The sequence below is a fragment of the Odontesthes bonariensis genome, chromosome 11, assembly GCF_027942865.1.
Source record: "Odontesthes bonariensis isolate fOdoBon6 chromosome 11, fOdoBon6.hap1, whole genome shotgun sequence".
Classification (NCBI taxonomy): domain Eukaryota; kingdom Metazoa; phylum Chordata; class Actinopteri; order Atheriniformes; family Atherinopsidae; genus Odontesthes; species Odontesthes bonariensis.
Window position 1 is genome coordinate 8,531,061 of NC_134516.1, and position 27,018 is coordinate 8,558,078.

Sequence of the window (27,018 nt, forward strand, 5' to 3'; positions counted from 1 at the left end):
TTCAAACAGAATGTTCCATCAGCCCAGCAGTGAGTAGCTGTCAGTATTCAGTGGAGGTTGCATCATGTTTCAGATGATAACCAGTTTCCAGCTGAATTACTTGAGACTTGTTGATGTCTCTGATGAACTAATGAGCTGCATCATGTGTGTGATGTGATGTTTTAGTTCAGTCCTGCAGCTCTTTATTAAAACAAAGGGAGAATATTACTGAATATCTGTCCACTGATGTGGCTTTTTTACAAGATGCTGATTATGCAGTGAACAGGGCGGCTGATGCAGAAATATTATGTTCTCACACGTTGTGTTTAATGACGTCAGTTTAAAATGAGCTTCTGAAGCAACACCCCAATCATGCAGGTAATTGATCTGTTATTAATTATCTCCAAAGAAACCTTGTTAAAACTAACATTGTTCCACAGCAGCCACACTGACTCTCTGACAGGCCGTCTCACTGCAGACTCAGACACTATCACTGATACTTTAGTTTGAATGAAACAAGTGTTTCTCTGTCAGGATCCATCAGAGACTCGGACCCAGACCTGGACCTGGACCTGGGCCTGGACCAAGACCCAGACCAGGAACCAGCTTTGTGTCCATGCAGAGTTACCGGTCAAAGGATCTTCCTACTGAATTCATATCAGACCAACATCCATCCCCTCAGAGGTGAGCTGAGTGTAAATGCTGTAACAGAGTAAAATGCAGCAGAGTCAGTTCGATCAGTTTTTACTCCAACATGTGTTTAATGTGAGCTCAGCTCTGCTTCACATCCATTTCTATGTTCATATGTGAAGCGGTGTGTGTTGGATGTTTTCCACCAACACAGCAGTCAGAGAGGAAAGAATGATGTTGGAGGAGGTGTTTCTGAGTGTCTGCAGGTCCAGCAGGGGGCGCCTTTGTGCTTCGGCTCTAACACAGTGGAGGCAGGAGCTTCCACTCAGGGGGCCGGTGCTGCTGGATGGAGGACAGACAGATTCATTTAGAATTAAAAAGCTGAATGTCTGAACCACATGGAGCTGATGGAGGTGTGATGTGTTCCAGGTTCAGCAGAGGAACAGTCAGCAGGGTGCTGGTTAGCTGCTTAAAGCTTTGACAAGTTCAGATTAGTGAGCAACAGAACTAAAGTTTGTCCTGAGAGGCTGAAATGAAACTTGGTAAACAGACAGGAACTCTGCTTCATCCAGTTAACTGAACACAGCTTTGGAAGCTACAATGAAAGTTTGTCTCCCGTCTTTGGGAAACAATCATCAGATGATGTTGAACAGTCATCGTCTGAGGCCTTCACACTGGGAGCTGCCCAGTACAACCAGTCTGATCCCAGCACACACTGGCTCTGGCTGCCTTGCTCCAGGGCACTTCAGCAGGGAGGGAAAGCTTTCTGAAGGGGTTGGTGAGAGCTGCTGGGACCCAACCAAAGTGAGCTGAAAGCTCCAAGCAGCTGCAGACTGAGCTGTTGGTTCTCAGTGGGATCAGCAGGACCAGTAAAGCTTTCCCACTACAGGGAGTCCTCTGACCCACTGCTCACATCCACACATCCCTTCATGCACCTTCGCCTTGTGTTGCTCTCTGTGTGGACAGACACAATGTGAGCTCATTCTTCATGATTCCTCCACAGAGTGGACCAGCAGAGCTCAGAGGGTCCCAGTGGTCCGTCTGCCCAGCAGCATCAAACACAGCTGGACTCCATATTTATGGTCTGTACATGTACAACAACTACTTTCCCATCTGTTCTGCTCACAGCCATCTCCATGCTGCACTCTGTAGACCAGTGGGTTGTCAGTGTGTCCAACATGGATCTGATGTTTGGCTCCATGGTTTCAGTCTGATGGGCTCATTCATATAGTTTTCTGTTCCAGCTGCTGGAGGACAACATGCTCACTTTTGTGAAGGAAGAGCTGAAGAAGATGCAGAAGGTTCTGAGTCCAGATTACCCAGAATGCTTAGAGAGTCAGAGGGAGGGTGAGGATGAAGAGCAGAGGAGCAGCAGAGAGGCATTAGTGAAGATCACAGTTCACTTCCTGAGGAGAATGAAGCAGGAGGAGCTGGCTGACCGTCTGCAGAGCAGTAAGAGGATTTCTCTAAAGGTTTAACCTGCTGGATAAATGACACATTTACTGATGTCTCAGCACACAGAGCAGCAGATGTTCAGATACTCATTCTGTACAGGGTTGAAATGTCTGTTTACTGATGTTATTTCTTGTCTTCATTCAGAACTTGTTGCTGCAGTTTGTGGACGTAAAGTTAAATGTGCTCTGAAGAAGAAGTTCCAGTGTGTGTTTGAGGGGATTCCTAAAGCAGGAAAGCCAACCCTTCTGAATCAGATCTACACAGAGCTCTACATCACAGAGGGAGGGAGCGGAGAGGTCAATGATGAACATGAGGTCAGACAGATTGAAGCAGCATCCAGGAAAGCAGGCAGAGCAGAAACATCCATCAGACAAGAAGACATCTTTAAAGGCCCACCTGGAAGAGATGAACCAATCAGAACAGTGATGACAAAGGGAGTGGCTGGCATTGGGAAAACAGTCTTAACACAGAAGTTCACTCTGGACTGGGCTGAAGGCAAAGCCAACCAGGACATCCAGTTCCTGTTTCCATTCACTTTCAGAGAGCTGAATGTGCTGAAAGAGAGAAAGTTCAGCTTGGTGGAACTTGTTCATCACTTCTTTACTGAGACCAAAGCAGCAGGAATCTGCAGCTTTGAACAGTTCCAGGTTGTGTTCATCTTTGACGGTCTGGATGAGTGTCGACTTCCTCTGGACTTCCACAGCAAGGAGCCCCTGACTGATGCTACAGAGCCCACCTCAGTGGATGTGCTGCTGACAAACCTCATCAGGGGGGAGCTGCTTCCCTCTGCTCGCCTCTGGATAACCACACGACCTGCAGCAGCCAATCAGATCCCTCCTGGCTGTGTTGGCATGGTGACAGAGGTCAGAGGGTTCACTGACCCACAGAAGGAGGAGTACTTCAGGAAGAGGTTCAGAGATGAGGAGCAGGCCAGCAGGATCATCTCCCACATGAAGACATCCCGAAGCCTCCACATCATGTGCCACATCCCGGTCTTCTGCTGGATCACTGCTACAGTTCTGGAGGATGTGTTGGAAACCAGAGAGGGAGCAGAGCTGCCCAGCACCCTGACTGAGATGTACATCCACTTCCTGGTGGTTCAGGCCAAAGTGAAGAAGCTCAAGTATGATGGAGGAGCTGAGACCGATCCACACTGGAGTCCAGAGAGCAGGAAGATGATTGAGTCTCTGGGAAAACTGGCTTTTGAGCAGCTGCAGAAAGGAAACCTGATCTTCTATGAATCAGACCTGACAGAGTGTGGCATCGATATCTCAGCAGCCTCAGTGTACTCAGGAGTGTTCACACAGATCTTTAGAGAGGAGAGAGGGCTGTACCGGGAGAAGGTGTTCTGCTTCATCCATCTGAGTGTTCAGGAGTTTCTGGCTGCTCTTCATGTGCATCTGACCTTCATCAACTCTGGACTCAACCTGATGGGAAATGATGAAAAATCCAAGAGGCCTAAAGTACTTGATATGAATTATCTCAATCGATGGGCTGTGTACAAGGCCTTAAAGAGTCCAAATGGACACCTGGATCTGTTCCTCCGCTTCCTCCTGGGTCTTTCCCTGCAGACCAATCAGAGTCTCCTACGAGGCCTGCTGACACAGACAGGAAGTAGCTCACAGACCAATCAGGAAACAGTCGATTACATCAAGCAGAAGATCAGTGATAATCTGTCTGCAGAGAGAAGCATCAATCTGTTCCACTGTCTGAATGAACTGAATGATCGTTCTCTGGTGGAGGAGATCCAACAGGCCCTGAGTTCAGGAAGTCTCTCCACAGATAATCTGTCTTCTGCTCAGTGGTCAGCTCTGGTCTTCATCTTACTGTCATCAGGAAAACATCTGGATGAGTTTGACCTGAAGAAGTACTCTGCTTCAGAGTGGGCTCTTCTGAGGCTGCTGCCAGTGGTCAGAGCCTCCAACAAAGCTCTGTGAGTACAGATATAGAGGGATGTGTATGAATATCCTGCTGCTGTTTCTATAGGAGAGAAAGTCCCAGATTCCTACTTCTCTCATTATTTCCTCCTCAGACTGAGCAGCTGTACCCTCTCAGATGAAGGATGTGCAGCTGTGTCCTCAGCTCTCAGCTCCCAGTCCTCCAGCCTGACACAACTGGACCTGAGTATCTACGGCTCAGGAGTGAAGCAGCTGTTTGATGGACTGCAGAGTCCTCACTGTAACCTGGAAGCTCTCAGGTCAGGTTTCTCTGCTGTTTCAGCTTCATACAGTCTCTGTGATGCAATAATCTGAAAACATCTTCAGATCTGTTTTAAATCCACAAAGTAAAACGTCTCCAGATCTGTGTCACTTTCCTCCGATCTAGTCTGTGCAGCGCAGCACACACACATGAACTCTGGTGGAACATTTATTTATATTCTGGTAGAGTTACAGGAAATGATTCAGTATATCTGTTGTAGTTTTCTCAAAGCGTGTCATTTCCATCCACAAACACGTGTTTAACATCATGAAGACAAAGATGTGCAGAAATGTGAAAATATACATCAGATACGTGCAGAGTGATTTTTATGTTTGTGGATCCCTTTGTTCATGTTGAACATGTGAAATCTGGAGAAAGCACCTTGTTTCCATCAGATAACAGGAGAAGTATGATAAAGTGGAACATCCAGCTGATTTCAGCTCGGACTGTTGGAGGATCCAAACTGAACTGTGAGTCGGGCTGTTGGTGTGTCGTCTGTTTTACTGCAGTTATCAGAACAGACACAATCACTTTGGAGGCAAAGATGAGAGGCTGAACAGGTCCTGCTCCTCTGCTCCATCCAGCAGCTGCTTGGTCATGTGATCAGTCATGTGACCAACATCTTCTCTTTCTCTGTTTCAGAAAAAAGCCAAAAAAGCCTTCAGAGAGCAGAAAAAGCTTTTGGTGACATTCAGGAAGTTGTTTTCTGTTTCCATGAAGTTTTTCAGAGTCGCTGCTTTAAAACATGATGTGATCAAAGATTAGGACATAAATGAACAAGTTATCATGAAAAACTGCTTTGATTTGTTAACATAATGAGATGATTAACGACCGATCGAGGATCAGCCATCTTTATTGGTCACCTGCAGCTGAACGCCGGCAGTGAAATGTACACTGCAACCAGCTCAACTGTGCAAGGCCGCAAAATAAGAATAAAACAGGGTGAGATGAATCTGACATAAATGAAAATATACAAGTAAACATGTGAGTAGGAGCGGGGTCTTCCTGCTCTGGTGGTGCAGCGCCTGGTGTGGACCTCCTGCAGGGTGGGCAGTGCTGACCTCACTCTGTGGAGAGCTCTGCACATCACATGGATGCATGGTCTCTGCAGGTCAGCTGCAGTAAAACTGCACAAAACGGAGCAAAGTCACAAACTACAGAGAGACAGGAAGAGATTCACAGATGTGCAGAACACATTTCACATTTTAAATGAGTGTTTTTCTTTCATTTCAAAGCATGAACCTACAGATTAATCTGTATATTTGTGGATCAGCCTTTATGAATCACAAATAGTGTTTCTGTGTATAGTGAGATATTTGTGGGCGATGGGAGACATTTTCATCATCTCTGCTGTGGATTAGTAATTAAAGTCCATTAAAAACATGAATATAAAATACCAAGAATGAAACCATAGTGCACATCACCAGATTCAGGGACTCCTAAGTAGAAGTTACAGAGATATTGTGGCTACAGAGCAGCTTCACATCATTATTGTCCCTTATTTGACTGTTATTATTAAATGTGACTGAATGTAAGACTGTTTAACATCTTCTCCTCAGACTGAGCAGCTGTATCCTCTCAGCTGAAGGATGTGCAGCTCTGTCCTCAGCTCTCAGCTCCCAGTCCTCCAGCCTGACACAACTGGACCTGAGTATCTACGGCTCAGGAGTGAAGCAGCTGTTTGATGGACTGCAGAGTCCTCACTGTAAGCTGGAAGCTCTCAGGTCAGGTTTCTCTGCTGTTTCAGCTTCATACAGTCTCTGTGATGCAATAATCTGAAAACATCTTCAGATCTGTTTTAAATCCACAAAGTAAAACGTCTCCAGATCTGTGTCACTTTCCTCTGATCTAGTCTGCGCAGCGCAGCACACACACATGAACTGTGGTGGAACATTTATTTATATTCTGGTAGAGTTACAGGAAATGATTCAGTATATCTGTTGTAGTTTTCTCAAAGCGTGTCATTTCCATCCACAAACACGTGTTTAACATCATGAAGACAAAGATGTGCAGAAATGTGAAAATATACATCAGATAAGTGCATTTTTATGTTTATGGATCCCTTTGTTCATGTTAAACATGTGAAATCTGGAGAAAACCCCTTGTTTCCATCAGATAACAGGATAAGTATGATAAAGTGGAACATCCAGCTGATTTCAGCTCGGACTGTTGGAGGATCCAAACTGAACTGTGAGTCGGGCTGTTGGTGTGTCGTCTGTTTTACTGCAGTTATCAGAACAGACACAATCACTTTGGAGGCAAAGATGAGAGGCTGAACAGGTCCTGCTCCTCTGCTCCATCCAGCAGCTGCTTGGTCATGTGATCAGTCATGTGACCAACATCTTCTCTTTCTTTGTTTTAGAAAAAAGCCAAAAAAGCCTTCAGAGAGCAGAAAAAGCTTTTGGTGACATTCAGGAAGTTGTTTTCTGTTTCCATGAAGCTTTTCAGAGTCACTGCTTTAAAACATGATGTGATCAAAGATTAGGACATAAATGAACAAATTATCATGAAAAACTGCTTTGATTTGTTAACATAATGAGATAATTAACGACCGATCAAGGATCAGCCATCTTTATTGGTCACCTGCAGCTGAACGCCGGCAGTGAAATGTACACTGCAACCAGCTCAGCTGTGCAAGGCAGCAAAATAAGAATAAAACAGGGTGAGATGAATCTGACATAAATGAAAATATACAAGTAAACATGTGAGTAGGAGCGGGGTCTTCCTGGCTCTGGTGGTGCAGCGCCTGGTGTAGACCTCCTGCAGGGTGGGCAGTTGTAGCGTTATTGGGCATTTATATATGTATTAAATATAAGGATTGTTATGGCAGCAGATCCAATATCTGTGTCATTCAGGATTCAGGTAGCACTTTTGAAAAGAATGGACGCGAGCAAGCTGGGTTCTTCATAAACAAAAGATCTTTATCCAATAAAAAGGGCTAACAAAAAAGGTATTCCAATACAATGTCCTTGTTTCTTAATTACACAGCGAGCACGGTCAAAAAACTACATCCGTGCTTCACTAAATCCGTCTAGCTCTTTCCACCGTTGCATCAGTTCTGAGGATGCGTCTTCCTTTACGCACGCAATCAAATTAAAAGTCCTGAATCTAAAATGACTGTTACATTTCTCTGAACTTAAAATAAACATTTCTTTCAGTAAATAAATAACCTAGAAATGACAAAAACTAAATATATAAATTCTTACACTCTAAATTATATCCCTAAATATTATCATGGCTCTAACACTCCGGCCCCTAATTGTATAGGCAGGATGCATAACAATTAAAAACTACAAAAATAGAGCCATAAACACATTAGCAAGGCTACATTTACTGTACTGTAAATGTCAATTACTCACTCGATCAATCAAACTCAGAATATAACGTCCATCAGTCGCCGGTCGTCCTGGACTCATTCAGCTTCCTGCAAAAGACAAAGCTTGTTAGTAGGCCTATCTAATAAGCTGGACTTGGTTTGGACTTGAACTCTTCGGACGACGCCTCTTGCGTCTGGGTAAGTCTGCCGGATTCTTCCAGTCAGCCAGGTATTTCTGGGGGCGGAATTGTCCACGATCTCCAAGATCTCCTGGGGTGAAATTGCCTATAGAAGCTAGCCATGCAAACGGAGCTGGAAAGGAAAAGGATTGCCAAAGTGATTCATTTCTAAGATGCCTAAATGGATCGTTTTTTAACTTCATTCAAGTATAGTGTATGTGTGAAGAGATAGAAGAAGACAACAGAAGTTCGTTTGGAAATATTGCTGAGTCATTACTGAACACGTTTCCAAGATGGCGGATGAAAATTTGTTAAATGCAGCAGAAGGTGCAATACCTGCATCCCGCCAGAAGAGGGAGCCCAAGTACACACAAAAGGCTCTGGAAGAAAGACTCCACAGGCTTATCAGTCACAGAAAAGCGAAAATGGCTCAGATTACAGCCAAAATGAAAGAAATAGAGAACATGAAAATTAATGAAGAGCATTTTAGCCGAGTTGAATCAGAAATACTGCCACATTTTATAACGCTGTATGAAGAGTTAATCTTGCTCAATGAGAGTGTTATGCAGATATTACCAACTGATGAAGCAACTTCAAATCAGTTATCATGGTATGAGCCAAAGGCAACTGCCATAAGGGGATTTGTCATAGACACAGAAAGATGGATTAATGAACAAAGGAGCAAAAAAATGGATGATGGTGTTACACCAGATGACAGTGTCTCAGTGGTATCACTGCGCAACAGAAGCAACAAGAGTAGAGCTGGCTCCAATAGGCCGTCTTCAGTTGCATCTTGTACTAGCTCAGTGGTACGCATGAAAGAGGAAGGCAAAAGAGCAGGGCTTTTAGCCCAAGCAGAGTCACTGAAAAAGAAGAGAGCCATACAGATACAGATGGAGCAGTTAAAGGTAGATATGGAGCAGTTGGATTTGGAAACTGCAATAGCAGCCTCTACAGCTAAGCTGAAAATATTTGCGGAACATGAGGGCCCTCGTGACGCCATGAATGACTATGTGGCAGCCAGGTTGCCAGGTGCTGATGCAGGCAGCTGTGCAGGGTCGTATGTTTCTCTGACTGGATCTGTTGCACGTGTCTTTAGAAGTCCACCTGTGTCTGAAGCTCATGCGCCAATGGCTGGGGAGGAAGAGGAGGAAGATAATATTCCTCACACTGCTGTGAGAAATGTGGGACATGCACCTCCTGCACATTACCGTCACCATGTGCCTACAGCCAGAGCCTCAATAGGCAAGCTTCAGGATCCCATGACTTCAAGTGACAGAATGTATGATGTGATGCAGCGTCAAAACATGATAACCGAGCTGTTGGTTAAGCAGCAAGATCTGTCTCTATTACCCAAAAGGGACATTCCTGTCTTCTCTGGTGAACACATGACCCCAGATAAAGGCTACGAAGAAGCCAGGCTTTTACTTGATCAGCAATATGGAAATGAGCTGAAGATAGCAATGGCCTACATTGAGAAAGCCTTGAAGTGGCCACAGCTTAAAACAGATGATGCAAAGGGCTTGAATGAATATGCTCTCTTTTTGATTGGCTGCAAAAACACCATGAAGGATGTTGATTACATGGAGGAAATGGATAACCCGACCAACATGAGAGCTATACTGTCAAAACTGCCTTACAGACTGAGGGAGAAGTGGAGACACGTGGCTTATGATATGCTGGAAAACAAAGGAAAAAGACCGAGATTTGGAGACTTAGTGAGTTTCATAGACAAACAAGCCAAAATAGTAACCCATCCTTTATTTGGTGATCTTCAAGGAACCAGAGCAGCAACCGGACTAAAGGAAAAAGGCACACCTGTTAAGAAACCCAAAGGAAACACCACAAAGAGTAGCAGTTTTGTTACAAGCATTGACACACAGAAACAGAAACCAGTACAGACAAACCAGAGTGCAAAACCGGACCAGGCCAAACTGAAAACAGAGACGTGTGTGTTCTGTGAAAAGAGCCACATATTGGAAAACTGAAAAGTTCAAGAAACAAGCTCACACTGACAAGATTGAGTTCTTGAAGTCTAAAGGTCTCTGTTTTGGATGCCTTGTGCCAGGTCACATGAGCAAGGATTGCACCAGGAGGTTGTCTTGCCAGATATGTTCTAAGAGACACCCAAGTGCTCTACATGTGGTGCACAAGGATGAAACGACAACGAATAAGAGCAACAAGAACAGCATGTCCGAGTCACAAGCCACAAGTGCTGTAGGACAGGAAACCTGTGGTTACACTGGGGCCGGAAACAGCCAAGGCATTTTGTCCATTGTGCCGGTACGACTCAAGTCCAAGAAAGGTACGAAGACGATGGTGACTTATGCCTTCATTGACCCAGGCAGTTCGGCGACGTTTTGTACAGAGACAGTAATGTCAGCGCTGAATCTTAGAGGCAGGAAGACGGAGATCTTACTCCGAACTATGGGGCAGGAGAAGCTTGTCCCTAGCCTGTCCTGTCAGAACTGGAAATCTGTGGACTTGAGGAGAACAGGTACATGGACTTACCTTCAGTGTTCACACAACCTGAAATTCCTGTGAAAAGAGACGATATACCTTGTCAGAGAGACATTCAGATGTGGTCTTACCTGAAGGAAGTACGCCTTCCAAGTATCGAAGCTGAGATCGGTCTATTGATTGGCGCCAATGCTTACAAGGCCATAGAGCCATGGCAAGTAATAAATAGTCGAGATGACGGTCCATACGCCGTGAGAACCGCAATTGGATGAATTGTCAATGGCCCCATCACCCGAGATCAACTTCATGACACTGATGAGGAACTGCTGAGAGTTGCCGCAAACAGGATTTCTGTGGAAAACATCGTAGAGTTGTTAATCCAGCAATTCAACTCTGACTTCTCAGAGCGCAGCTGTGAAGACAAAACTGAGATGTCTCAGGAGGATCGACGGTTCATGAAGGAGGTGGAACAGTCATGCCAGCTTGTTGAGGGACATTACCGCATCAGTCTTCCCTTCAAGGACAAGTCTATGAAGATGCCCACTAATCGCAATCATGCAGAACAAAGAGCCATCAACCTCAAGAGGAAGCTCAACAGGAACCCAGAGTTCTGCACCGACTACAAGGGCTTCATGGAAGATATTATAGCTAAGGGCTATGCGGAAAAGGTGCCTGAAGAAGGTCAGGAGGTCAAGGAAGGAGAGGTTTGGTACAACCCACACCATGGGGTGTACCATCCCAAAAAGAAGAAAATTAGAGTCGTCTTCGACTGCACAGCTACGTATCAAGGCGTCTCTTTGAACAACCAACTACTCCAAGGGCCTGACCTCACGAGTACCTTAATTGGAGTGTTGACAAGGTTCCGAGAGGACTCAGTTGCGATGATGGTCGACATAGAGGCAATGTTTTACCAGGTCAGGGTTCCTCCCAAGGACTCTGACTTCCTGCGTTTCTTCTGGTGGCCGGATGGAAACTTGAATGGACCTCTGGAGGAGTACAGAATGACTGTACACATTTTTGGGGCTACTTCATCCCCAAGCTGCGCTTGTTTTGCGCTAAGAAAGACAGCAGAAGACGGAAGAGACAAGGCCTCAGCTGAAGCAGTGAAAACAGTTCAAAGGAATTTTTACATGGATGACTGTTTAGCCTCGGTGGCCTCTGAGGAACAAGCCATAGCACTTGCACAGTCTCTGAATGCTTTATGCCTAAGTGGTGGATTTAACCTGACGAAATGGGTTAGCAACAGCAGACACGTTCTGTCATGCATCCCAGCCAATGAGAGAGCCGCAGAGGTGAAAGACCTTGATTTGAGCAAAGACACCCTGCCAACAGAAAGAGCCTTAGGGGTTCATTGGTGTACAGACACAGACACCTTCAGGTTCAGAGTGAACGTGCCAGAGAGACCAACCACGAGAAGAGGGATACTCTCAATAGTCAGTTCAGTCTATGACCCTCTTGGTCTCGTTGCTCCATGCATCCTCCCAGCCAAGCTGATTTTGAGAGAGCTTTGCCAACAGAAGTTGAGCTGGGATGAGGAAATTGGTGAAAAGCAATCGTGAAGGTGGCACCAGTGGCTTGATGTGCTGCAGGAGCTATCTAACTTCTATGTGGACAGATGCATCAAGCCAGCTGATTTCGGTCCCACTCTCAAGGCCCAGATACACAATTTCTCAGATGCAAGTGAGAGCGGTTACGGTACAGCTTCATACATTCTGCTGACCAGTGAGGATGGACAGAAGGTCTGCTCAATGCTTATGGCCAAATCAAGGGTGGCACCTCTTAAGAAAGTAACAATCCCCAGAATGGAATTCACTGCCGCAGTCATAGTAGTGAAGGTGGACAAGCTGTTAAGACAGGAAATGGAGACCAAGCTTGAAGAGTCTGTTTTCTGGACAGACAGCCTCACTGTACTTAAGTACATCGAAAATGATGTGTCACGCTTCAAGACATTCGTGGCCAATCGAGTTTCGTTCATTCGAGAAGCTACCTCACCATCACAGTGGAGATATGTGAATACCTCACTCAATCCCGCAGACGTAGCTTCAAGAGGGATGAGGTTCACCTCACTCATCAACAATGACCATTGGATACATGGACCACAGTTCCTTTGCCAAAGTGAAAGTGAGTGGCCTACAAGACCTGACATTCGCAGCACCATGGAAGACGATAGCGAGCTCAAGTCAACCCTGGTCAGTCTCATCAGTATGACCAAAGGCACAGGCCTGACAACGTTGGTGGAATACTACTCGGACTGGCATAGGCTGAAAAAGGCTGTTGCATGGATGCTACGATTGAAAGACTTGCTTCACTTCTTGGCAAAGAAGAGAAAGGAATATGTGGCTGATGTTGCTCTGAAGGAGATGGATAAAGAAAAGCAAGACCTAAATGTGGAAGAGGAAATGAGGAGATTGAGACAGACAGTGGACAAGAAAGCATTGTCAGTACAAGATTTGGAAGATGCAGAAACTGTGCTGATAGGCTTCAGTCAAAGGGAGATGTTTCCAAAGGAGTTGGCCTCACTCCAACAGAGAGATTCACAAGTTATGAAGACGAGTGTACTCTACAGGTTGGATCCTGTTCTGCTCGATGGTGTCATCAGAGTGGGTGGCCGGTTGAACAAGTCCGCCATGCCAGAGGAATCCAGAAACCCGGCTGTGCTACACAAAGATCACCACATTGCAAAGCTGATTCTAAGGCACGTCCACCAACAAAATGGTCACTGTGGAAGAAATCAGCTAATTGCAAAGGTCAGGCAGCATTACTGGATTCCTGGACTGAACAGAGCGACCTGCACAGTGATGTCCCAATGTATCGCATGCCGAAAACTGCACGCAAGGCCAGCAGAACAGAAGATGGCAGACTTACTTGAGGAACGTGTACTGCCAGACCAGCCTCCCTTTACACATGTCGGCGTAGACTATTTTGGACCGTTTGAGGTCAGAAGAGCACGCAGCACAGTGAAACGCTATGGCGTCCTGTTCACATGCCTCGCTCTAAGAGCAGTCCACATAGAGGTGGCTCACTCTTTAGATACCTCATCATGTATCAACGCCATCAGACGATTTATCAGTCGAAGGGGTCAAGTGACTACGATGCGCTCTGATAATGGCACAAATTTTATAGGTGCCGAGCGAGGCTCTAGAAGAGCTTGATCACTCTCAGATCAGAGATGACCTGATGCAGAAAGGTATCACCTGGATTTTTAACATGCCAACTGCCTCCCACCAAGGTGGAATATGGGAGCGACAGATTTGCACTGTCAGAAAGGTGTTGAATTCTGTGTTGAGACAGAAGGTGTTAGACGATGATGGCCTTCACACTCTGCTATGGGAAGTTGAAGCAATTATCAATGACCGTCCCTTGACTGCTGCTTCTGATGTTCCAGGCGACGTAGAGGTTTTGACACCAAATCATCTTCTGCTATTGAAGAAACAACCAGCCCTTCCACCAGGTGTCTTCAACACGGATGATGTCTACTCCTGTAGAAGATGGCGTCAAGTACAATACATGGCCAACTTATTTTGGTCAAGGTGGACCCAGGAATACCTCCCGTTGCTACAGGAGCGACAGAAGTGGCACAACAGGAAGAGAAACTTCACCCCAGGAGATCTTGTGCTCATCGTGGACAATTCCGCCCCCAGAAATACCTGGCTGACTGGAAGAATCCGGCAGACTTACCCAGATGCAAGAGGCGTCGTCCGAAGAGTTCAAGTCCAAACCAAGTCCAGCTTATTAGATAGGCCTACTAACAAGCTTTGTCTTTTGCAGGAAGCTGAATGAGTCCAGGACGACCGGCGACTGATGGATGTTATATTCTGAGTTTGATTGATCGAGTAATTGACATTTACAGTACAGTAAATGTAGCCTTGCTAATGTGTTTATGGCTCTATTTTTGTAGTTTTTAATTGTTATGCATCCTGCCTATACAATTAGGGGCCGGAGTGTTAGAGCCATGATAATATTTAGGGATATAATTTAGAGTGTAAGAATTTATATATTTAGTTTTTGTCATTTCTAGGTTATTTATTTACTGAAAGAAATGTTTATTTTAAGTTCAGAGAAATGTAACAGTCATTTTAGATTCGGGACTTTTAATTTGATTGCGTGCGTAAAGGAAGACGCATCCTCAGAACTGATGCAACGGTGGAAAGAGCTAGACGGATTTAGTGAAGCACGGATGTATATAGTTTTTTGACCGTGCTCGCTGTGTAATTAAGAAACAAGGACATTGTATTGGAATACCTTTTTTGTTAGCCCTTTTTATTGGATAAAGATCTTTTGTTTATGAAGAACCCAGCTTGCTCGCGTCCATTCTTTTCAAAAGTGCTACCTGAATCCTGAATGACACAGATATTGGATCTGCTGCCACAACAAGGATTTATAAGATGTTCTCACAGTCTCAATAAACCTTAAACCGCGAATAAAGGGCACCACCTTCCTGTATTTTTAACTTGTTTTTAAGTTACAGTCCAGGGAGGACAACTGTTAAAATCTTGCGATCACGGTATGTTAAATTAATAACCAATTAATAATCAGTCCCATATCTCGCTACTTTCGTGAAAGTTCTCGTTTGGTTGGACAGACATTACGTAAAGAAAGCATACGACACAATCTGTGATTATAACATATATATAGATATATGAACTATTTATTAAAATGATATGACCAAAGACATGAACCTTAAACAAACAGGAGATGCATGGAATATGGGTGATTATATAAAACACTTAGTGAATGGAAAATAAAATATGGGGAATGGAGAGATACTGGATGTATTCAAACAGTTCAGGTTGGCTGACTATTTGACGCTAAACATTGACATTTTGGATTAATTTATTATTCTGTGAAAGCCTCGAGACATCCATCAAACCCACTTTAAGGTGAAAAACGGGTCGGTCTTACTGTACTGAAGTTCTGTGGAGTCAGCTCGGAACAAGGCAAGTGGGGGCCACGCGGGGTCCGAGGGGATTTCTCTCGGTTCCGCTCTCTGGGCCTTCCTTGTTGTGGTGGCTGACTCTAGCGGACTTCTCAGCAGCTGCCTGGATGGTCGCTTATCTTCACCGGGAAACGGGAACGCTGGTGCCAAAGACTTCACTGTGCATGATTAAACTCGTCCGAGCGTCAGAGTTGGTCCGTTGCTTCTGTGATGAAGTGAACTTAAGTTCACAGAAGATTAATAAAAGGTTGCTTGAGTTGGCTTTCTTGGTAGGAAAACTTCATTCTGTTCTTATCTTTGTTCGGGTCTTTCTTTCTCGTCTCCGGGGTCTCACTGGGTTCTGGAGGGCTTCCTCCTGTCGTCCTCTGCATCGCTCATCCTCTCGTCTTTCCGCTCTCTCCTGAGACTCGGGAAACTCCCAAACTCTGGTGAGCTCTTCTTTTCTTCTCAAGTCATCTCCAAATCTCTCTGAGCAACTGTGATCTGCGTCCTGTTCTCTGCTCTGCTCTTTGTCTGCTCAAATCTGAGTCTGGTTTCGCGGGCTCCGGGGTTTGACTCTGGGAGGCGGGGCATGACGTAAGCTTACACTACTCTTTCAGCCAATGATATGCCTGAACTGTGGTGAACGTCTGCCTGGGTGTCTGTGTAAGGCGATCAGCATTTACATGGGGATTTCTGGATGAGACAAAGAAACTCTTATTTCTCCATTACTCTGTCTCATATAGAACATTTGTTTTGGTGATTCTGAAAACACCACAACTTGTTAAGATATGCAGATTAAAGATATAACATTGACTTGTGATATAAAGACACAACAACACAACATGATAACGACGATTAGGAGTCTCAAAATTCAGATGAATATATGTAAAGTCGTGACATATGAATAGCGAACCACACAATGTTAATTTTCTGTGTTAACAATGGGGATACCAAACAAATACCAAATAGATACTGAAGGGACATCGTTAAAAGTTAAATTGTTGCATATATCTCGTCCATTTTACTGAGCACATGTGTTCAACTATTCAACACTACAGACCACTAGGGGGCAATGTTGTTCCGTCGGCGGGTTTGTCTTTTCCCAACAAGATTATTTCTCAGTCAATATTTAAGCCAGAATCGTACAAATTGTCTCTATATGCGTCTTGTGATCTAGCTGGAAACCTGAAAGAACGTGTATATGGTAATCAAACACATTTAATACAGTTTAGGATTCGACTAAAAGTGAGTCTTAGTGAATATTTTCAGTTCGTGCTCAGCCATCTGGTCGGTTCTCTGGTGGAAAAGGGTGTTAAAGTGTCAACTTCGATTTATGGTCAAGATAACATATTAAGGTCTCCCACTTTTCCAACAGAAAGATTCTTTGTTTATTTTAGTTTATTCCAATTTTATGGCAAGCGTCTGTTGGAGTTTCCACTCCCAAAAGATTTCAAAAGGCCGAAGGTCGTTGTAACTTAGGCAGTTTCTGTCTCTTTTTCCTTGGTGGAGAAGAATTGAAGATCTGGTTTTTATCCACATATGTAAACATCCCCCGATAGGAATGTTGGTATCGTCAGAGGCTTCAAAGCCTCTTAATCCGCACGGCACTGTGACTGCTACACAGTGCTGACCTCACTCTGTGGAGAGCTCTGCACATCACATTGATGCATGGTCTCTGCAGGTCAGCTGCAGTAAAACTGCACAAAACGGAGCAAAGTCACAAACTACAGAGAGACAGGAAGAGATTCACAGATGTGCAGAACACATTTCACATTTTAAATCAGTGTTTTTCTTCCATTTTAAAGCATGAAACTACAGATTAATCTGTATATTTGTGGACCAGCCTTTATGAATCACAAATAAAGTGTTTCTGTGTATAGTGAGATATTTGTGGGCGATGGGAGACATTTTCATCATCTCTGCTGTGGATTAGTAATTAAAGTCCATTAAAAACATGAATATAAAATACCAAGAATGAAACCATAGTGCATATCATCAGATTCAGAGACTCCTAAGTAGAAGTTACAGAGATATTGTGGCTGCAGAGCAGCTTCACATCATTACTGTCCCTTATTTGACTGTTATTATTAAATGTGACTGAATGTAAGACTGTTTAACATCTTCTCCTCAGGCTGAGCGTCTGTACCCTCTCAGATGAAGGATGTGCAGCTGTGTCCTCAGCTCTCAGCTCCCAGTCTTCCAGCCTGACACAACTGGACCTGAGTAACAACAACCTGCAGGATTCAGGAGTGAAGCTGCTGTCTGGACTGCAGAGTCCAACCTGTGGGCTGGAAACTCTCAGGTGAGGCTGTTTTCATGCTGGAGCAGAGTGCTGATAAATGTTAGCCTTTGTTCCCGGTGGGCAGCTCTGAAGTCAGCCCCACCATCAGTCTGATGGGATCAGTTCCTCAGCTTTGTTCCCCATGAAAGCCTCTGCTGTTTGAATCAGATTCTGAGACTGTCTCTGATGAGCTGCAGCTCCAGGGTGGAAAGGCTCAGCCACCGTGTGGACTCCTTGTTTCACTCATGATGCATCTCTGAGCATAAAAACCACCGCACGGACACGATCACAGGCTTCTAACCCTGATGTTCCCTCTAAGTGGGCTTTCAGTCCACAGTCAGCATTAGAGCTGATTGATTCTGATCCCAGCTGTTCTTTTTCTCTGTAACTGTCTCCTCAGGCTGAGCGTCTGTAACCTCTCCGATGAAGGATGTGCAGCTGTGTCCTCAGCTCTCAGCTCCCAGTCCTCCAGCCTGACACAACTGGACCTGAGTAACAACGACCTGCAGGATTCAGGGGTGAAGCAGGTGTCTGCTGGACTGAAGAGTCCAAACTGCAGACTGGAAACTCTCAGGTAACAGAACACCTGTGGATGCTCTTTGTATGATTGTTCCAGCAGCTTTAGGCCTCTGACACCACAGGAACTCACCTGAACCTGGAACCTGAACCTGGAACAACCTGGAAAGTCTTTTTTGGCTCATTTGCTCAGTTTCCTTTTGGGCTGCGTTCTCATCCAATAAATAATGTAGAGTGCAGATTCCTACAAAGTTCTTTGAGTGAGTTGTCCTCCTGAGCCCACCTGATGGGCGGGGCAAACCAGCTGTAAACAAGCTTGGACCTGGTTCCTTCTGAATGAACTGATACGCATGACATTACGTTCCCTTTCAGTGGATTCACTCGCTACAACACATACAGTATGGGACATGTATACTCGCCCCGCAGAGCAGCCGTCAAACCTGGCTCAGAACCATATTCAGGCTTCTAGGGGCCCATGATTAAGAGGGGCCCAGAGAGGCCCGAATAAAATTATAATACCGACAAAAAATAGTGTGACACTAAATTATTAACTAACTTATAATCACAAATATATTTTATTTACAATGTACCGGTAACAATACATTTATTTGTTTTGGAAACATTAAGCCCCCCCCCCTCTCTATTTATGTGAAATGGTTCAGTCCGACTGGATCAGCTGCAGCGCCACAGCGGGTAAGAAGGCAGAGAAGGCAATATGCCTCAAAGTCTGGCTGCCAAAAACTAAAAGAAAGCAAAGAAAGAGGAGAAGGAATCAAAAGGTCGACAGTTTGTCACCCGATACTTCAGAAAACAAGGTGGGTTTGTTAGAGGTTCATGTGATGGAAAGTTCTGGAATATTAACTTTGTGCAGGTCTATAAGCTGGCTCACTTTCTCCCCATGTTGGCTCATATTTCTGAAGAAAACTCTGGATTTTTACACTTCACTGCTGTTTCTGTTAAATAATGAATGCAGTCAAACGTTTAGCAGCAGTTCATGTTCAGTCAGTTGACCTCCCCTCTGTTAAAATGACGCCTGGTTCCGAATACATACGTCAAGTGCAGCGGCAGCAGCAGCTGTCAGTCAACCCCCAGCTCCACCTGCCCCAGAAACAGCCCCAGTGCCCCCACATGAGGAAGGAGGTGAGCAGCTGTGTGTTGAATTAATAATGATGATAAACTTTATGACCGTCTCAAATGTCAGATTAGAACCAAAAACAATTCACACTGTGGGCTACTGTGACTTTATTATATTCAGTTCACTGTCACTGATGTGATGTACCATATGAAGCCCTGTTGTGTTTTTATGTATGAGCCGACTTAGCTTAACATCTGCTGCTGATGTTCTTCTTTTGCTTGTTGTATCATTCTATAGATGATGTTGAAATGATGGGTAATTGGCCTTTTTTTTTGGTTTTTTTGCTGAGATTTTATTTGGTTCTCCACAGATGATAATTGCGATTATTTTCATGGAAGAGTTTATTTTATATTTAAGTGTATTTTTCAGGTGGCTTAATTTAGAGTTTAGAATTAGATTTTCAATGTTGCAGAAAATAAATGAATCTAAATGAATTCCCTCAGTGCTTACCTACCTGTTAGCTGTCATGTTGTTCTTTTCTCACAAATATGGGAATGATAGTCAAAAATACCATAAAAATGCATAGTTTTATGGAAAATGGCATCATAAAGCCTCCTGACCGGCTGTTTGGGGCCCATGAAAATAATTCTTAAATCCCTAGCGGCGCCCCTGCTGACGAGCGTCTCAGTTTCACACCAGTGAAATCAGCTTCTTCTTCACTGCTGCTCTCACTGTGGTGCAGACCATATTTTTATCTGAACAGGACTCAGTGGGGAGTGTCTGCATGTGTTCGGGGCTAAAATGGGAGCAGAAATCAGGTTTATCCACGTGTGTGTAGTTTGATTGTGACTCAGATTTCTGAAGACACAGAGTCAGTAATGTGAGACAGTTGCAGACCTTCAGCTTCAGCTTCAGAGCAGTTCTCTCAGAGTTTCTGTTGTTCTGTGTGTCTACAGCCTGTCAGGCTGTCTGATCACAGAGGAAGGCTGTGCTTCTCTGGCTGAAGCTGTGACCTCCAACCCCTCCCATCTGAGAGAGCTGGACCTGAGCTACAACCATCCAGGAGCCTCAGGAGAGAAGCTGCTGAGGGCTGCACTGAAGGATCCACACAAACTCAGGTATGGAGAGGAGGAAGAGCTGGGAACATGTTCTCTGTCCTGCACTCAGCCCTGTGCTTCTGCTTCCTGCTGAGTGTTACATGAACAATCACACATGTAGGAGCCTGTTTCCTTTGCTCACAGCACAAATGCTGGTTGGACATGAACAGCAGATATTTGTGGAGGAGGTCTCCAAGGAGAACATCTGCAGGAACAACAGTGAGAAGTGTCTATTGGTCCTCTGACCCTGGATCAGACACAGAGATGGGTCCAGGACATGTTAGCCTAGCTTAGCACAAAGATTTCTAGAACCATGTTCAGCGTACATCTGGAAATGCGAACATGTGGGTTAGACCTGCGTTCTGAGAGAGGATCTGGATGTTTAATTTAGTTTAGTTTGAACTTGTTTTTATTGGGTTTTTTCAGCGACGACGTTCAGTTTCTACACTTTTCTCTATCCAGCTGGAGATGATAATTACACACATTATATCCAAATTAAGATCAAAAGCAAACAAGAGACGAACAAAACTAATATCCACTCCCAAATAAATACATTAAACATCCATCCATCCACCTTCTACACCCGCTGAATCCGTCGCTCGGGTCGCGGGGGGGCCGGAGCCCCTCCCAGCGGGGCCAGAGGCGGGGTTCACCATGGACAGGTCGCCATCCATCACAGGGCCACATTAAATATGTTAAATCAAATATACACATTCAGACATTCATATGTACAAGCCCACACAGAAATAAGTGATGAGGAAACCAGCACTGAAACATTGTGAGGCTCTGTGTGGATGATGGGAAACAGGTGGCAGAGGAGGAAGGCTAACCAGTCTCATTGTGTTCATAAAGAGCCGACAGGACTCCAGCGGTTAGTAAAGATGGACTTTAGGAGCCTTCATAGATATGTAATGTGCTCCATCTAATGAAGGTCCCAAACCTTCTGGATCCAGATGTTATATGAAGGGGGGGTTCAGCCATCTAATAGTTCTGCAGCTCAGTGCTGCTGTGAGTAATATATTTACAGATGTTTCTCTGACCTCCCATTCAGCCCTTTAGGCATCACTCCTAATAGAGCCACAATAGCATCCTGAGGTATAGAGCATCAGATACCTCTCCCCAGAGTGTCTTTACTTTGGGACATAAGCAGAATATATGGGTATGATTGGCAGCATGTGCTCCACCATTCCTCCAGCATCAGCTGGAATGGGACCGGCTCATTCTAGATACTATTTCTGGAGTCCTGAAACATGTGACAATTATTTTCCTCCTTTCAGGGTGGAGCCTGCTGGAGAACGATGGCTGACACCAGGGCTGAGGAAGTGTGAGTGTGTTCTTCATCTGATTCATGACATCCAGCCATCGTCACACTGTCACATCACTCATTGATCAAAGTGAACAGATGATAGATCAATAACTGCAGCTGGACTGTGTTTGTTCTCTCCTTCAGATTCCTGCCAACTCACAATCGACACAAACACAGTGAGCAGAGAACTGAAACTGTCTGACAACAACAGGAAGGTGACACGTGTGGAGGTTCAGTCATATCCTGATCATCCAGACAGGTTTGATGTCTGGCCTCAGCTGCTGTGTAGAAATGTTCTGACTGGTCGCTGTTACTGGGAGGTCGAGTGGAGAGGAGACGTTTATATATCAGTGAGTTACAGAGGAATCAGCAGGAGAGGAGGAGACAGAGACTGTGAGTTTGGAAGGAATGATCAGTCCTGGAGTCTGAGCTGCTCTGATGGAGGTTACTATGTCTGTCACATAAAAAGAGGAACATACATCTCCTCCTCCTCCTCCTCCTCCTCCTCCTCCTCCTCCTCCTCCTCCTCCTCCTCCTCCTCCTCCTCCTCCTCCTCCTCCTCCTCCTCCTCCTCCTCCTCCTCCTCCTCCTCCTCCTCCTCCTCCTCCTCCTCCTCCTCCTCCTCCTCCTCCTCCTCCTCTGTCCCTAACAGAGCAGCAGTGTATGTGGACCGTCCTGCTGGCACTCTGTCCTTCTACAGAGTCTCCTCTGACACACTGATCCACCTCCACACCTTCAGCACCACATTCACTGAAGAACCTCTGCATCCTGGATTTGGGTTCTGGTTCAGGTCATCTGGTTCCTCAGTGTCTCTGTGCTGAGTATACAGAGTGTCCTCCTGTCAGAGAATCCCTGCTGAACAGATAGTTCAGTCTGTTCATGTCTGTCTCTTTCACTCAGAAACACCTTTTCAGATTCATGGTTTCAGTCAGTTTCTGTTTAAAAACTCTTCTGAATGATTCCTTGGAAACTTCTTCCTCTTCCAGTCCTTTAAAGATGGAAGCTGCCATTCTTCCAGGATGTTGTTTCCAGTCGAAGCTTCACACTGAGACCATTCAGTTGATGTCAGCTGCAGTTAGTTTGCTGCACGTGACAAACTGATACTTAGAAATCAAATTAGGAATCATAAAAATTAGATCAAATAATTTGCAGTTTGCTTGTTAACATGAAACCATATTTCTGAAATATGTGCTTGATACCCTGAACTATAAGTGGATGTCTTGGCTTTGCAATCAGTGCTGTAATTCAGGACTTTACCTTTAGAAGCCTCCTAAGATGATGTTTTTGTTGTGCTTTATAAATATAATGTAAAAATAAAACTGAACTGAATTTGACTGACCCTTACCCTATGTATCTGTTGACATGGCAACGTTTCCGAACACACCATTGAAAAACCCGCCATCGGCACCGGGCCGGTTGGCCGCCTCTCTCCAGCACATCTGTCGCCGGGGCAAAGATTCGGCTCATTTGGAACTTTCTCTACGAACATTTTTCCCGCTGCGACACATCTGGTGGAATGCGCCGCCTCCACTGGTCATCGACATGTTGCAGACGCCTTCATTTAAACGCAGGATCCACCGCTGAGAGGGACGCATCTTCATGGCCTTTAATGGCTTCTTCTTCTTCTTCCGTCAGTTTGAACTTGAAATCATGCTGCATTCACTTGACCTAAAACTGGGAAGTTAAGAATCTTTCGCTCTTACTTTCTGCTTCATTATTAAAGATCAATTCCAGTTAAACTCAGAAGATTTTATATGAACTTCCTTTGATGTTTGATGAGTGGAAAATGTAATTTCTTTCTTCTTTTTTTCAATTAAATTTAGTCACATTCTTCATTAAATGCTAACTGCTAAGATATTTCAGGATGAGTTTTCTGATGAATAAAATATTCACAATAAAACTCGGTAGCATTCCAACTTTATTACTTGTGTTTTTATTCTTTTTATCAAAGCAAACTGTTCAAAAACGGTTTAAATGTCTGTTTAGTAGAATTTCCTCAGGGGACGTCTCTCCTGACCCAAACAGCACAAAGTCCACTTTCAGACAGAAGTACGGTAGCCTGAGAGGGACAAATTTCACCCCGTTGAATCTTAATAAATACAATGAAACAGTTTTAAAAGACAGATCTTTAATCCTGCAGGGTCGAGCTGCCCTCAGATGTAGATTTGATCCGTGCACACACTCTGGTTTATGTCGCCATCATGGCTCCCAACAGTCTGAAGTCGGCTAATGAACCACAGCTTCCATATGAAGGCGACTCACAGCTGCAGGCACTTGGTTTTACTTCCGTTTAGCCACATTTATAAGATTTTAAGCCTGAGTTCCACATCCCAGACAAACGGCTGAAATCTGAGACAAAGCGTTCAGCTTCAAACGGGCGAGTTTTAGCAGAAAACACCAGCAGAAAGTCTGTTGCAGCTCTGAAAGACCTCCGAAGGGGAAGTCTGAACTGGTGTTCAGGTCATTTTTTACTGTCGGTAAAGAGTTCGCCTCTTTGCTTAGCCACCGGGACGCCGTCCAATGTTTCCCTGGAAGAAGAAAAGCGTGACGCGGCTGGAACCAGGCGCCGCTCCGGCCGTCTCCGGCCTCCAGCAGGACGTTGGCTCAGGGGAAAACACGCCGCTCCTCCCCATGAACGCAACAGGAAAGCTAACATGAAACCACCAGCCAGCACAGGCTCAGCGTCACTCCGAGCGTCTCTTTGCTCCAATAAAGTTTGTACAAACTGGTTTCCTCCTTCAGGACCGAGCCGGCTGCAGTTTGTGCTCCGAGGCCGACGAAGCCTCGATGATTTCTCCGGACACGAACAACTCCTGAAACACAAACGGCTTTGGGTCAGTCTGGATATCCTTAAACATTTCAACCTTTTTCTCTCACAGCGGAGCTCCAAATGGGATCAACCTACGGTGGCCCTGAAGTGCCAAACACAACAGCACAAGAGAAAACACAACTACATTAACCAAAACAGAAAAGGTAGGTACCCTCGGCGAAATAAATCGTCGCTGATTGGACTGGTGGTGGTCCGTGCTTTAAAGGGGAACTCCGGGGCATTTGAAGCGCAATCCCATTGCTAGAGGTTGTCAAATACTGACAGTAGGACACAGACCGGTGCAAATCGGCGCTCCCTGTGCGGCGATTGCGCTGTTTGCGCAGCCTGTCATGCTAGCCGGATGCCGGATGCTTCTTTCTTGGTCATTGAGCTACAAAAAGATTTTTCCTCACATAGACACTACATATGGAACAATATTGGTATGAAGTTCCAAATTGAAGATGGGTTCTTGATACATTGTTTAAACCAATTTATTTTTTATTTTAAATATATTTAAGTATTATTTAAAGTGTAAAAGTCTAAAATGTTAAGGCCAACATTATCATATAAGTTCATTATTAAAGATTTTTTAATATAGTGGTTTTTGTTCCGCTATATTAAGTTTAATAGCATCTTGTCAATATCTTTTGAGATCTTTTTGTTAACATCAAGAGATAAAGCAGCATGTAAGACGGGATATTTACATATAAATATTCTTTAATAGCAGCGTGTACGTTGTCACTAGCAGCGCTTTTATTTTGAAAACACGTAAACCATAGTCTTTCCGGTTTAAAGCACGGACCACCACCAGTCCAATCAGCAACGATTTATTTCGCCGAGGGTACCTACCTTTTCCGTTTTGGTTAATGTCGTTGTGTTTTGCACTTCAGGGCCACCGTATCAGTCAGAGTCAGTAAACAGTCTGAACCCGAGAGAAACCAACCTCACATTAGTGTCTAACGTTTTTATGGCCTTAGAATGAACCACTTACTTCCCACACGTCAGGGCGGCCATCTTACCGCCATAAAAAGGCACAAAGAAGAAGAGTCCTGTTCAAGAATAAACCCTGATGTGGCTTTTCCCAGAAGCCCATCTTCTCCCAGACGGGTCATTTAGCCTAAACTTAGGTGGATGGACTTTGGGATGGTTGCCATCTCCAACTTGGCTTGATGCCAGAAAACATTAAACTTTTAAGAAAATAAGATGAACTTAATGTTGTTCCTCTGCGGTTTTGACTTTCACATCCAGGTTTAAGCAGGAGCTGATCTGGAACCGGTTTTCCTGCTAAAAGCTGGTCTTTAACAACTGGATCAGGGTGAGCAACCTGAGGATTCAGCAGCTACCTGATCATAGATGACTTTAACAATGAGCGAGCAGCTGGGACATGTGGCCACCTCCTCCCCGTTCTCCAGGTCCTCCTTAAAAACACAAGCACAGCTCTCAGGTTCAGCTTTCTTTCAGCACCCATCAGCATCAGCTCACCTGAGAGTTCTGCACCAGCATGTCTTCATGATGCAACACTCATTTAAACCCATTTCATTCACAAACTAACAAACCTTCAATATCTATTTGCTTTCAGTGGAAATGATCAACTTAATTCGGCTTCTTACTGTAAACTGACCATCAAAGGTAAAACAACGACATTCTGAATCATTGGCGCCATGTTTGAAAGCAACTTTCTGATAAAAACTCTGTTAAAACTATTTAAAAAATGTAAATATAATCTAAAAATACTCAATGATTCTGAGCAGAATGCATCAGAAGACGTTGGAGATTTATGGAAACGATAAAAACATTAACTGCTCAATGTTTAACTTCCCCAAAGGATGAGCAGAGTAATAATCAGAGATTTCTAAAGTGCACTTTGGTTTGAACACCATCGGAGTTGGCCATCAGCTCCCAGCGGACTCACTTTAGTTATAGCGAAGCGGTCCCCGCAGGGACACGGGAAATAAAACGTCTCCGTCTCCTCATCGTACTCAAAGTCTTCCACCTCAACTTCATCGTGAAACACCGACATCTTTACCGGAGTCACGCGCGTCGCAAACGTCAAAAAGCAGAACCGGCGGCGCACGCTTACGGCGTCATCGTCTCAGGTCTATGACGTATTTCAGCCGTCTTTGTTTTTGTTTATTTTCACCCCAGAAGAGACGGAAAAGGAGACAAAAATGGATTAAAAACGCAAAAAAAAAAAAAATCAACAACAAACAAATGGTTTAATAACTAAAAAAATATTCAAACAAATAAAAGTTTTAATACACGAAAGGAAAAAGTTTCTCCTGCGACTCTTCCCACTTTGTCCAGAAGAGGGCGACGTTGCATCAAGGAAACCCGAAACTGGAGATTTAAACACAAGAATAACGAATCACACGACTTATGCACATGCAGAATATGTTTGAAAACGGGTGCTTTTATTTGCACCGGAAATAATTTTATCTCCATGCTGCAGCACGTCCAAATGAATAGAGCCGAAGTGTCTTAAAATAAAAGCTACAATGAAGAATATTATCAAAATGACTGAAAACAACTTTTAGCTGTAGTTCCTGTGGGTAAGTAATGCCATGAGCTGAGCTTCTTTAGCGTTTAAAGTAAGGCATGTCACATCACACATGGCTGATAAACAAGACCAAACATAAAGAAACACAAACTGATCCATTTTCATATTTAAGATTTCAGTTTCATCCCATTTTTGGTTCCTGAAATGTGCATTTATGAGTTGTGTTTCAACACTTTCAACACTTTAAGGGAGGGTAAGCAGGTGGCATAGTTTTGCTTGGATATTAATTAGACTGATTGTA

At 44.4% G+C, this 27,018-nt stretch overlaps 3 protein-coding genes across 3 annotated transcripts in view; 2 read left to right on the forward strand and 1 right to left on the reverse strand.

Moving 5' to 3' along the window:
- The window catches only part of LOC142391563 (uncharacterized), a 251,014-nt gene that overhangs the window by 1,552 nt on the left and 222,444 nt on the right, over positions 1–27,018 (forward strand). The gene's annotated exons all lie outside the window — the stretch shown is intronic.
- LOC142391952 (NACHT, LRR and PYD domains-containing protein 3-like) lies at positions 11–23,326 on the forward strand. The gene is made up of 10 exons (XM_075478146.1): positions 11–29; positions 514–663; positions 2,209–3,997; positions 4,097–4,261; positions 5,823–5,987; positions 17,268–17,438; positions 17,818–17,991; positions 19,965–20,126; positions 21,383–21,429; positions 21,556–23,326. Exons 1-10 carry the CDS (start codon positions 11–13, stop codon positions 22,230–22,232), a joined length of 3,519 nt encoding a protein of 1,172 aa, XP_075334261.1. The 3' UTR covers positions 22,233–23,326.
- Positions 23,322–26,288, reverse strand: LOC142391562 (diphthamide biosynthesis protein 3-like). The gene is made up of 3 exons (XM_075477416.1): positions 26,133–26,288; positions 25,564–25,638; positions 23,322–24,224 (listed from the first exon to the last, which is right to left on the reverse strand). The coding sequence occupies exons 1-3, from the start codon at positions 26,238–26,240 to the stop codon at positions 24,150–24,152; spliced, it is 258 nt and encodes an 85-aa protein (XP_075333531.1). The 5' UTR covers positions 26,241–26,288; the 3' UTR covers positions 23,322–24,149.

Coding starts and splice junctions, on each gene's coding strand:
- LOC142391952 (XM_075478146.1), top strand. Junction 17,439..17,817: donor TGTGGGCTGGAAACTCTCAG/GTGAGGCTGTTT, acceptor CTGTCTCCTCAG/GCTGAGCGTCTGTAACCTCT. Junction 20,127..21,382: donor AAGGATCCACACAAACTCAG/GTATGGAGAGGA, acceptor TCCTCCTTTCAG/GGTGGAGCCTGCTGGAGAAC.
- LOC142391562 (XM_075477416.1), bottom strand. CDS start 26,240: ATGTCGGTGTTTCACGATGAAGTTGAGGTGGAAGACTTTGAGTACGAT. Junction 25,639..26,132: donor ACCGCTTCGCTATAACTAAA/GTGAGTCCGCTG, acceptor TGTGTTTTTAAG/GAGGACCTGGAGAACGGGGA. Junction 24,225..25,563: donor TTAAAGTCATCTATGATCAG/GTAGCTGCTGAA, acceptor TTTGTGTTTCAG/GAGTTGTTCGTGTCCGGAGA.